The following is a 12,567-nucleotide window of genomic DNA, read 5'->3' on the forward strand; positions in this document are numbered from 1 at the left end:
TTTCGTCACCGCAAAAAAAAAATATCTCGTCGAATTGCGAAAAAGGTAATCTTACTTTCCGATCAGTTTTCCAATAGATTTATAAACATATGTATATATGGGTGAGACCTACAGACATGTGAGGAAAAAATCGATCGAACATCGCGGAGGAACATAAATATATTAATAAAACATTGAGTAGGTACGAAAGAAAGAATGAGCTGGTAAGAGGATGGGGAAGTGATGGGCTGATCCTAGTCGAGGACAGGATGGCGAAGGAATAAGTAGGGGATTGTATGGCAAAATACGTGTCTATATACCTACGTACACACGAGGCCTCGGAGCGGACGCGATAAATGAAATTAGATTACTCATGGAACTGCCAAGTGGGAGCCACGATATCAATTTATGGCATACCTATCCATAAGCGAGAGACGAGATCGTCTGAATATTTTTTGCGTGAAAAATCGAGGAAACGATTTTACTCTGTGCAGTGACAGACAAGGCAATATTCCCCTTTTATTATTAGCAAGTTGTGATATATAGCGGTTTGTCGACCTGGCAGAGAATAAATGTTTTTACTACAATTGTGTCAAATTTTGATTAATTTAATTTTACCGATTTTTTCTATCTTTCGAGAATTGATGATTTATTTTACGAAAGAATAGAACAAAAATTTATAGAAATTAACGGACGTGATAGTTTTTTTTTTTCGTGACAAATAAAAAATCTGTGTTATTCATTTACTAAAGCGATGCAAATAAAAGAATTACGTACCATTCATATTCCTTTGAAATAATTATTTATTCAATTGGCATAAACTTTATTCAGTCATAATTCATGTAACAATTCATATTTCATTATCACCTCGATCATTGCCTTCCGTCATTCGTTCACACTACACATGCACAAACGAATACTTATGCACTATATTAATCAAACCACAAAGTATTAAATATTTACCCTTAACTTTGGTTAAAACGCTTGTTCAATTAGAACAATTCGTACCGGGAGTGTGAAGGGTTCTTTATACGTCGAGGTGATTTGTAAAGTACAACTGGAGTCTCTCACGGGGTGAGGGGGGAAAAGAGAAGGAGAAAAAAAAACAACAAAAAAAGAAAAGAAAAACGGCAGGTAGAGCTTTTCCCTAATTTAGCTCGAATTCATATTTGAAGAGCGAGATTGCTCGTAATCCTTTCGGAAACCCTTTTGCCCAAAGGGTAGCTCACGCCCCGTTCCGGCGATATTTCACCATGACATGTCTTCGTGACGGTGTGCAATTTACGCGAAACAAGGCTACGTAGCCTGCGGATAGCGAACCCTACACCCGTCTTTTGTTATTCTCCATATTTATTTTCCCCTCTATTTTCTCCCTTTTTTTCCCCCATTCCTCGACACCGTCCTCCACCCCCAACAGCAGAGGAAGCGTTAAGGATTGCAATCGATCTTTCAGATGCGGAGCCGCTTCGGCAAGTGACTTCGTCGAGTTCTCAAATTACATGGCACGCGACAGAAAATATTCCCGGCATTGTGGCCAACTGAAGGAATTCGACGTTGACAGTGACGGGAAGTTCTTCAGGGTCACTTTCAAGAGCAACGAGAGGTTGGACGGGACCGGCTTCAATGCAAGCTACGTATTTTACGACGAAGAGGATAATTTCACCGTCAAACCGACTCAGGGTCTCGCCTCAACGTGTCAAGGTAATTTTGAACATTTAGATTTCACTCCTAAAACATTTTCAAATATTCACCCCCGCCCGAGTCACGCTGTTATCATTGATAAAGACGAGCATGAAAATAAAGTTTAGAAACTAAGGGTCGTTGTCTATGACGACAAGAAATATTCCCTTACTTTTAGAGAACTTCGAGAACTTTTTATAACTCCATCATTTTTTAGACAGTATTTGTACCCCTCGTGCAATGACGAAATTCTGGATATTTTGAATACATTTTCAGAAATATGGCATTGAAAGAAATAATTTTACTCGTAATCTTAACTTTTTCATATAAGAACAATATGAATTAGTAATTCTTCAGTTCAGCTTAACCACGTCTCAACCTGCTACAGACAAACTCCGTATTTCGTTATTATGCATTATCAAATTTATGATCGATTATTAAATGTGAAATCGTGGTTATCGAGTTTTTGAAGCCACCGCAATTTTTGAAAATCTTATATAAATATTATTCTGAGAATCGAAATGATTTTAATTGTAATTTCACACGAAATCTGAAACTCGATATTCAAAAACCCTCAAATTTACTCGATTTTTCTCACACTTCTCTCTATAATTCTTCCTTAATGTAATTCCAAATATTAATTAATCTTCGTTTGCAAGTGAATTGAAACCCACTTTTGAACTCTAAATCTAACGAGAAAGAAGTCTGTGTTTTCATGAAAAAACGAAGTTCAGATTATTCCGCGATAGCCATCATCAATCGTTGATTGCAATCAATGAATTTTGATAAATTTATTGTTATTATTATTACAACAGCGTACCCATTCCTCCATTAAGATAGAAAATCTTTACCATCGCGATCGCACTAAAAAATTGATCCTTCCAGTAAACAACAGCTGATTGTAAGAATAAAACGTATTTCCTTTCAAGTATTGTTATATGAAAACAATGTAATTAGTAACGCTGTGTAATTTTATTCGTGAGAGTGTTTAAAAAAGAAAAAAATAAAAAAAATTCTATCCAGCACAGCAGTCAACAGGTAGCTGCAGTATTTCGGATCTTCGTATAAATTTCGCCAAACGAATTAAGAGCAAAGAGTCCTGAGAGAGTGAATTGAGCTGAGCGTTGAGGGTCGTAAACGGGATTATATAAAGTGGGATGGAAATCGAGCCAATGACGAAGTTATTCGACACAGTTCGCTGTCTCGTTGAGGGGATGAAATTCTAAGGGTGTAATTTTTAAGGCGCATTGAGTGGCGGTTGAGCTTGCGAGCTTGCAGATGTACCTACGTGCCACGAGTCTGGAGGAGATATTCGAGCTTATTTAGTGCTCGAGTCCTTGTGTGTGCCTCCGCGAATTGAAATTCGTGGGATTGTATTAGGATCAATTTGACGTACCGAACGAGTCGTTTGCTTATTTCACTTAAAGTGGGCACCCTGTGGGGGGGTTTATTCGAGGGAATCGTATCGCGAGACATCGGGTTCAAATTGATTCACTCGAACGAACCTAACCCTCATCCCTTCGCTCCTTCGCCTCCCGCAGGTGAAACGTCTTATTATAAAGTATAATATTCGCCGAAGGAGTTCCTCCAGACGTTTCTAAATCCATCCTCACGAAGCCTGTTATCAGTTTCAACTGGCTTACTTTCCTTCCTTTCTCTTTGTTATTCCCACCCCCATTTAAACTTCCAGGTACAAGCCGAGGGCTTTTATGCCCACGTTACTCAGTCAGGGAGAAACCATAGACAAAATTCAAAATGATACGTAAATGAAACTTGAATAGAAATAAATATTTTACTATCATTGAAGATATTTTATTCTAACGCCGAAGGATTCTTGCGATTTTATTCATTGTTTTTTACTGTTACTAATAACGTCACCTTTTATTTAACGCGATCAACGATTGTCTTCACACAATATCACATTACGTAAAGATTCGCAGAAAATTTGCAAATGTAATGCTTTTTCTTTCTTTTTTTTTTATTTAATTTCAATGTTGGATGGGCGAATATCGGCTTCAAATATAAAAAAAAAAATCTCTAATTTTTTCAGATTCTTATTTTCAGCCCTGAGTTTTTATTTCTATAAAAACATGTACCCAGATGTTTTTTTCTATTATAGAATAAAAGTTGAAATCATGTGTAGGTGCAGAGTGTGCGAAATTGGGCAATTTTAGACACATATAAAAGGTTACCCTCTCATAAAGGATATGTGATACTACATTACCTTTTTTCTTTTTTTTTCTTCTTCTTCTTTTTCCTCGATTTTTACGGGATATGAAAAAAATCATATTACTGCACCTCAGGCTTTCACGTAAGTGGAATATATACGTACGCGGATAGCTTAAAGTTCGAGTATTTTCATTATTTCCGATATTACTTATATTACACGTATTATTTCAGTAATCACAATATACTATATATATATTTTAATCGCTACTTTTTCAATTGAAACAATAAAGTTATTGAACATTTGATTGTAAATACGTGATATTTTAACCTTATACAAATGATGTACCCCTCATCTTACGATATGAAAATATCCTATCGCAGATTTTTGGCAACGAAATTGATAAAAAAATTTAGCTGGAAACGAGTTCTTTGCGGATGTTTAATTCAAGACGATAACAATTTAATCAACGGTTAATTAGTCGTAGTCAAATTGTATAGGATATCACAGGCATGTGTATAATTAAGAAAAACCTAGTGAAAGAGTGGATTTTTCCTGCACTCTAACAATTATCTTCTTCGCTTTCAATTCACATTCGCTAACCACAATTTTTCCGTTTATTTATTCCGAGTTGCCTCGTCGAAATTAACTTTTGAAAAGATATGAAAAACGTTTAAGCTGCATCCATATAGAAATTCACAATAGAAAAGTTTCGTGAAATACTGCAGAGAAAGGAATATGTAGCAACAAAGAGAAAGTATCATTCAAGGAGACGGAATTTTCTACACATAAATTCAACGCGAAACAATACCGAGAAAAGCTTCCTATATTTTACCTACTTTATGCTTCGGCTGGAACTATCTGGATTATACATTCCGTGCTGCTGTTACTACGTACCATTGTTATCATTATCGTTAAATGCATAGAGTAGAGCTTAATGTTTATCTGTTTATTTTCACACAACAGTCGGATTAAAATTCAATTAGTTGAGAATGTTATTCGGTATTCTACTTTTAGAATCGTCAAAATAACCAAATTAACGAACAAAATTAAACGCACGGATCGTATTCCCAACTCAATAATTAATCTGTCTCATCCGCTTTGAATTTTATCAAACAATATAAAAACTTTTGCCGATAATTTTCCAACTGTCGTATGTGTATCAATTTTTGGGGCTTGAGCGCAATTTCAATTTTTCGTATAATTTAATCTGTTTTTTTCGTTCTTACTTTCTGCAACGAATTGGTTACAGTTCGAAAAATAAACTGAGGGAGCTGGTTTGAAATATAATTAAGCGATAGAAGTATTCAAATTTTTATCCTCAAATATATCCATGTCAAGTTTGCAAATGAAGTTCTATAAAAAAAATTTCATACTTAAATTCTGGGTTCATCTTGCTTAATAAAATTTTCAGGTTCAACGAACAAAACTGTCGAGACTTTATCTTACGAAATTTTCATAAAATATATTGAAATGAAAAGTCCTGAAATCATAAAGGAAAGTTCAAATATCTAAGCTTCGTTCCGAACAGCCCGAAAATGTTTACGAATCTAACACATCTTTCGATCTTACTTTACGATAATTCGTTCCAGTAGATTTTTTTTTTTTTTTATCGCAAACTCACCGGAACACATCATTTCCAATAACCAATTCAATATTTCTATTTATCAATGAAATGCAGCGGTATAAAATTAACTATTTTACGATGTCAGCATAGTGAAGAAAAGAAAAGAAAAAATCAGTCAATAAATCTAGTACATTTTCCCCAATTTTCAAGCGATTCGCAACCATTTGTTTTTCTCGATAATTCCAGTATCTTTGATTTTTGTATTCTCGAAGAGATGTTCGTACCTCACGATCGCAATAATTTGGTAAACAGTCAATGTGCGACTAAATCTTAATAAAAAGAAGGAATAGAAAGTATCAATACTTGGCAAACCAAATTTCCACACGTATAACTCGGTCGAGGTGAAATTGCATGGAAGAAGGGCAACCACTCACCCTCTATATCGCGGATGAATTTCTGATTTAACGATAGTCATCGATCGTGTATAAAGTACGAGGCACGGGGGACGTTTGCCTCGCGCGAATCGCGAGATAACAAAGCGGGGGCGACAAGATTTGCTTTTCTAAGGATATTTCATAGGTGAGAATATCTTCGAGCTGAGCCGAGGGTGAGTTAGTCTTTCTTATATAACCTTCGCAGGCGTTGAGAGCCTCGGGGAGTGTCATCAATTTTTCGATATCCTCCTGCAGCCAGGATATATGTAGGAACCACCCTGCTCAGCTACGCCTATCGACGGAAGGAGAAGGACTTCGCAGGAACTTGCAGAGGGTCGAATGATCAAAAATTCATCTTTATAAACCAGCGGCTGTTTACGACGCACCGGGGGAGAGGAAACGTCGACGATTCAAAAATCGTGCTAAAAAATTAATCCTCAAATATGTCCTGCCAATCGAAGAAGTCGTATAAAGTTATCGCGTACACCACATACGACTTTCGGACAATATCACGTTATCCATATTTATTACCAACCATTTTTTACTGCTACCCATTAATACTAACAATAAAATAGTCACATTTATTCATCAAACATCACCGCAAATTTTTCGCACTATTTCTGTACGTTGGTCTTCTATTTTCTGGCAATATTCACTCAGGTTGTTGAATTGCTGAAATTTTTATATAGATATTGTAAAATTTTACGTACAGCATTATTACGCAATCGTACATCTCGAAGATTTAAAACCTTGAGAAAAGTTAATTACGCTGCTGCATTGTTTATGCAATATTCTTAGTTGTGTGTTTTTATTTTTCAAATTCACTCTCCGCTTTATCGCAAGCTGAATGCAAAGGAAACATTATTATTACAACAAAACGAGGATCAGAAGTGGTTTTCCTCGTTTTACCTACGTCACGTTGTCAAAGAGCCTAAATGATTGCGCTGAGTTGGGTCACGTTTTTGGTAATTGAATAACGTCGCACTAATCTTATTCCGCGCTCTTACAACCGGAAGTACTAAGGTAAATGCGTGTTGTTGCGGTATATATTTACCAACAGCCAAATGTCTGCCTCCCTCCCCCCGTGCCCTTTGGTAATCGCATAAGGACTGAGTTTCAACCCTTTAGTCATTAAAATCCGCTCATTGAAGTTCACCATAAAAACGAGGGTGATCAAAAATTTATTGCTTTGCGGTTTCGAAACTGCACTGAATATTATATTTTCGGAGGTAACGATTTTTCTGAAGCTACGGAAAATATTTTATGTGATCCACGGGGAGCATATTTGAATTTATGAAACAATATTTTAATTATTGCATGGAAATCTCTATGTTCGATGAATCGCATGGTAAATAGTAAATTCTTTGAATATTTACTGTGAATTATTTACAATTTCATTGTGATATCGAAACAAATTAACCCTAATTGGTTACTTGGGGTGAATATCATCCTAAACATTTTTCAAACTCTTTGTAGATTTCAAAAATAGACTATCATGGTTTTTTCGTTCGGAATCTATTCTGTAAAAAAACACATATTTTTCCGTATAAAACACGATTTGGTCGTTACTTTAACTTTGCCGAAGTCTTAAATTATTTTAACAATCAATTTTTGTTACAAAAACTGAGAGAGCTTCTTCTGCGATTCTTAAGCACTGACTGAATATTTTTTTAGATTCTTAGAACTCATTGTTGAAGCAGAATATCACTTCGCCCTGTGCTACCAATCAGGGTTAGTCTTACTAAGAATAAGCGTTCTGAGAATCATGAAAATAATTGAATTTTGAAAATCATTTCCAACCGATTAAGAATATAAAAAAAAATCCAGCATCAAATTTTCGGCTTTTATTTTTATCTTTCATTTATATTTGTATTTTTTTCACTCTAGACATTTTTTATTCGAATATAAGAATTCACGCATTTATTTTGCTCAAGATGACGATTGTTTTTTATCTCTCTTACTTTCTCTACCCCGAATACAATTTTCCCGCAGGAATTGAATCGTATCAACGCGGTTTTATACACAGCATTGTTTTGGGGCTGCGATATCTGAATATGAAAACACAACGCGAGATAGGGAATCTTTGGGTTAAATTAAACCCCAAGAGAAGCTGTGAACAAAGGAACGAAGAAAAAGAAGATCCCTCGAAGTCTTTGTACCCGATACACGTGAATTTCCGCAGATAATAATTAATTGCGTCAAGGAAAACGCAGAAAGATGACCGCGAAGGGGTAAAAATTAGTGGCTAAGTGCTGACTCGGGGATTTCATATTTCGCATGACAAAATTACGGAATATAATTTATTATGTTAGAGAACCGGGACTAATCAGATTTTCCTTGATTCGTCGCGACTCTCTGCAGCCACAGAAGCATCACCGCAACTCCTTTGCTGATTCTCGCATGTATACCTATGTAATCAGTCTGCAGTAACCCCCGTGTAAGAGAATTGTCGCAAATTTAAAAAGTTTTTCCAACTTTCTACTTTGCAGAAACGACCCCTTTCGTTTTGACATCGAAGGGTTCGCGACTGTTTCGACGCGATTCTCGCGATGCGGAACGAACGACTGTCTCATCTTGTCTCCTTCTCGGTTTGAAAACATTACTTTTCCTCTCGCAACCGTTTGTTTTAGAATCCGTTTGGATTTCAACGATTTCCGACGTATCACGCTTTAGAAATTCACTTATTGAATGGCTGAATTGCAAATCAGTAAATATTTTTAAAAAATTCTCTTCAATCTCGAAGCACCGATTTTTTCAATAATCATTTTTTATTGCGACTGGAATTGCCGTTGGAAATTTAATTTAGGAAACGAGAACTTCCTCTAAAAACACACCGAATTTCAATTTCATATTAATAGGAAATACATAAATCGTGTTCGTATTTCTAATAACGAGTGAAAATTTAACAGATTCAAAGCTTCGATCTTTTTCGTACGAAAAATTTTATTCCCCATTTATCAGCGAATCCTATATCCTGAATAAATTTAATTGACGTATTGAACATAGAAATATTACAAAAAACTCTCTTTCCGTGAATCTCCGTTTATAAATAAAAAATTTCTCATTAATCGCGAATATCAAAATGATTATCACAACAGCATACTGCAGTATGTTCCATTTTCTCAATTGGCATCGTCGAACTAATTACTGTAAAAAATAGCTGTAATTTTGATAAGAAAAGAAAGGAAGAGAAGCCGGCTAAGGTAGATGGTAAACGAAATATACGCCACTAAAATTGGCTATTTTGGTAGACTTTATATTAGTCGGTAAGACCGCGAAGGAAGTCAGTCTTCCCGAGGAAGGTGGATAATTCTATTCCGAATGTTCGTAATACTATTACGTTCCGAGGTAAGCCGCAGTAATCGGATTACTTGACTCGGAACTAAGTCTCCTGGCGGTATATTTCATTCCGTACCAGAAAGTTGCCACTTCCGGTTCCTTTGGCAAAGTGCGCGAAAAGTCGTCATAAAACTGTCTGACGACGACTAATGGCTATTACCTGAAAATAGAGGCATAATGTCACATTTATTTCCCTGCCCTGATATTGATAATTAATAATTACTTTTACCAATTACAGGTCCTGTCGTGATGCTCCTGCTACTTCAACTCGTCTTTCGAGTCCTTCTCCAGGCTTGAAGCAGTTTTTTTTACAAGAATTGCCATCTATTACCGACCCAATTGCACCCAGCTACAAATAGCAATTATTTGCACAGTCTGCTAGCCAAGCTGTTTCGCATGTAAGGTGAGAATTCGCACCTGGTGATCCAAGAATCTTAATCCTCATCCAACTAAATACGAAATTTCCGGCCTACGTTGTGGTTTGTTGAAGGAAAAAAAACTATTTGTTATCTACTTGCGATTCGTTAACTTTTATTATTATTTTAATCTTTGCGTTTTTCTTTCTTTTTTTCTTTTCTTTTTTTTTTCTTCTACTTTCTTCATGACGACAACGAACTAACGGAACGAGTTCCGGTATTATACGTATACAGTGACGTTGTAAAGCAGTGTTTTTAACTCATTCGTCATTTTCTAGAACGGAAGAAAAAAATATTAAACAAATATAAACTGATTTTAAATACAATTATTAATAACAGACTATAATTATATGTTAACAAGATTAACTATGTAACACGCATAATATATTTATACATAAATATATATATATATATATATATATATATATATATATATATATATATATATAGATATATATATAATATAGGTATGTATGAAATTGAAACTGATAAAGTTATATAATATATTTGAAATGAATAATAATACTATATGTAATTGATGAAATGTAGTTGAAACAGTGTGCGTTTCTCTACTAATGTGTGTGTGCGTGTGCACGATGATTCATGCGGGCGATTTAAAACAATTATTAAAACACCAAAGACAATCATTAACATTGCTTTGCTAAGTTTTCACCAATTGGGTTTCATAATTTTACCCAGCAAAGATATTTTATCGTAACCTATTGCGCTGTCATTCGTGACGTATATAATTGAAGCTTATTCTTAGATCAAACTAGCTGAATTTATTCGTTAATTTGTAGATGCCGATTTTTCTACCGACGGAATTTTTCAAAGCCGCGTGCGAAGTTCTTGATTTTTATAAGAATAAAGAAACCTTTAACTTCTCATCGGAAGTAAGGCATTTTGGTTAGCCATTAAACGTGAGATCGTTGAAAAAGTTGAGACGTGAATGTATTTTTAAGTTGGTGAAAAAGTTCGGCTACAAACTTGATATCGACCCTCGTATGTATGAAATTACATTGTATAATCTGTAAAATATATATATACGTATACACATACATGTAATAGTGAAATTATTAAACGTATATGAAACCAATTATTATAATTGCGATTAGAATATACGTTAGACTATAATATGTGAATATTTTGGAATAGATTTATAATTCGTTAGTGCATATGATATATAATAATGAAACTCCTCGAGGTACTATTGAAATAAAAGTTATGAAAATGTTTATGGATAATTTCTAATGACGATGCAAGGTGACACATTGTATGTACATGGTTATGCAGAAGGTCTGTTTGATTGGAATGAATTTATATATATATATATATATAGATATATGTATAAATATAATATAATACGTGTTGACCAGTGATCTGCTGACTGTTTATTGCTATTTACATTATTACAATACAAAATTATTATTAAGACTATAGTACATGAAATTATATACCTAAAATTAAACTATAAAAATATAGAATATGAAAAAATGTACGATTATCAATTTGTAAATATTATATTATCTAATATCGTAGGGTAATATAAATAACACACTGCATTCATTTCGAGCCACGCATCTATGTATACATATATAGGTCATATGTATATTAATCTTAATAATCGCCAGTGGTCGATACGGTTTTTCTTGCGATATGTACAAATAATATTTAAATATTCTTCCGCAGATGTAAATCGAGGTAGGTACAACGCTTAAAAGATCGAACCTTATGTGCAATTTGCGAGCCAACTTTGGAAAATTGAAAATTGGATTTGCCTCGAATTACCTCAAGCAAAACCAAAGCGATTTACAATCGCTCGTGTATTATCGGTAATTGTTTATGGAAGAAGAATGAATCGGTAGAACCGAGGGATTAGCCACTGATCAATTAATCTCATCAGACAAAATAGTTTCAAGAGATTTTGAATGATTTAAAAAACTGGTAGTACTTCAAATGTCCTTAACTAAATGTAGTCAAAAAAATTTCACCCGACTTATTCGGTTGCACGAAATTTCAAGGGTGGTTAACCCCTCAAATGTAACTGCATGGACCCCTGGCTTTCACCGTATAAGCAGCAATTCCCACACACACACTTTCTTATTCTATATGTAATCAACGAGCACGACGGACTAACTTACAAGTGATATAAATTTTCGGGGTGTATTGCAACATGTAAATATTTGAAAGGAAGTAAAAAGTGAAAGAAATTTTCGTCTGTCCATACGAATACATATATGTACGCGATGAACGTTTGCATAATAATATGTTATTATACTTGTCACATGCCACATAATTAAGTATAAATATTACTGTAATATGAATAATTTGTTTATTCGAAGGAAAAGAAAACGACGGTCGATCGACCGTTTGTTTTCAAAATGGAAACAATTAAGACACTTGGTTTTCTCGGGTGTTAAAGTCTCTGAGCCCGACAACCGTGACCGCTCCTCGATAATGTTTATAAATTGAACGAGACGGCCATGTTGACAATGTTAAACCCGCGGTAAACTTGAGTGGAATAATTTTTCTCGGTGCTCTCGACTCGGTGCAGAAAACGTTTCTTCGATACGCCCTGGCCAACGTCTATTTTACTATGTACGGATATTATTCTCGATAATTGTTAATTGTTTACCTATTGTTAATTTATGTATTATGCCTACTACTCCAACAGCTGTGACTCTATGGCTCACGAAAACTACGAGCTACGATTTCCTGCAAGCACACACAGCGGAAAGATTTATTTTCTTATTGAGTTTTTCGTGGCACTTTTGCCAAACTTTCATGTACATTATATATATATATATATATATATATACGCATTAGTTATTATAGAAGTGTAATTTCATTCACAGACACGGAATTAATAAATCATAAAGTCGTACGAATCCATTATTCATCTCCCTGAGAATCAAAACTTTCGCAGGTTCGACTCGTTTTATGCAAATTTTAACGTCACATACGTTCTTTACGATACAAAATTTT

General features: G+C 34.7%; 1 protein-coding gene across 1 annotated transcript in view; it reads left to right on the forward strand.

The window, feature by feature from the left end:
• LOC124406506 (suppressor of lurcher protein 1) overlaps nt 1–9,656 on the forward strand; it is a 334,769-nt gene extending 325,113 nt beyond the window's left edge. The window contains exons 12-13 of the mRNA XM_046881944.1: nt 1,433–1,680; nt 9,405–9,656. Of these exons, the coding sequence (XP_046737900.1) occupies nt 1,433–1,680; nt 9,405–9,463 (307 nt within the window). The 3' untranslated portion in view covers nt 9,464–9,656. The remainder of the gene's footprint in view (nt 1–1,432; nt 1,681–9,404) is intronic.
• Nucleotides 9,657–12,567: the final 2,911 nt, after the last annotated feature.

This window comes from Diprion similis, chromosome 1, assembly GCF_021155765.1.
Source record: "Diprion similis isolate iyDipSimi1 chromosome 1, iyDipSimi1.1, whole genome shotgun sequence".
Lineage (NCBI taxonomy): Eukaryota > Metazoa > Arthropoda > Insecta > Hymenoptera > Diprionidae > Diprion > Diprion similis.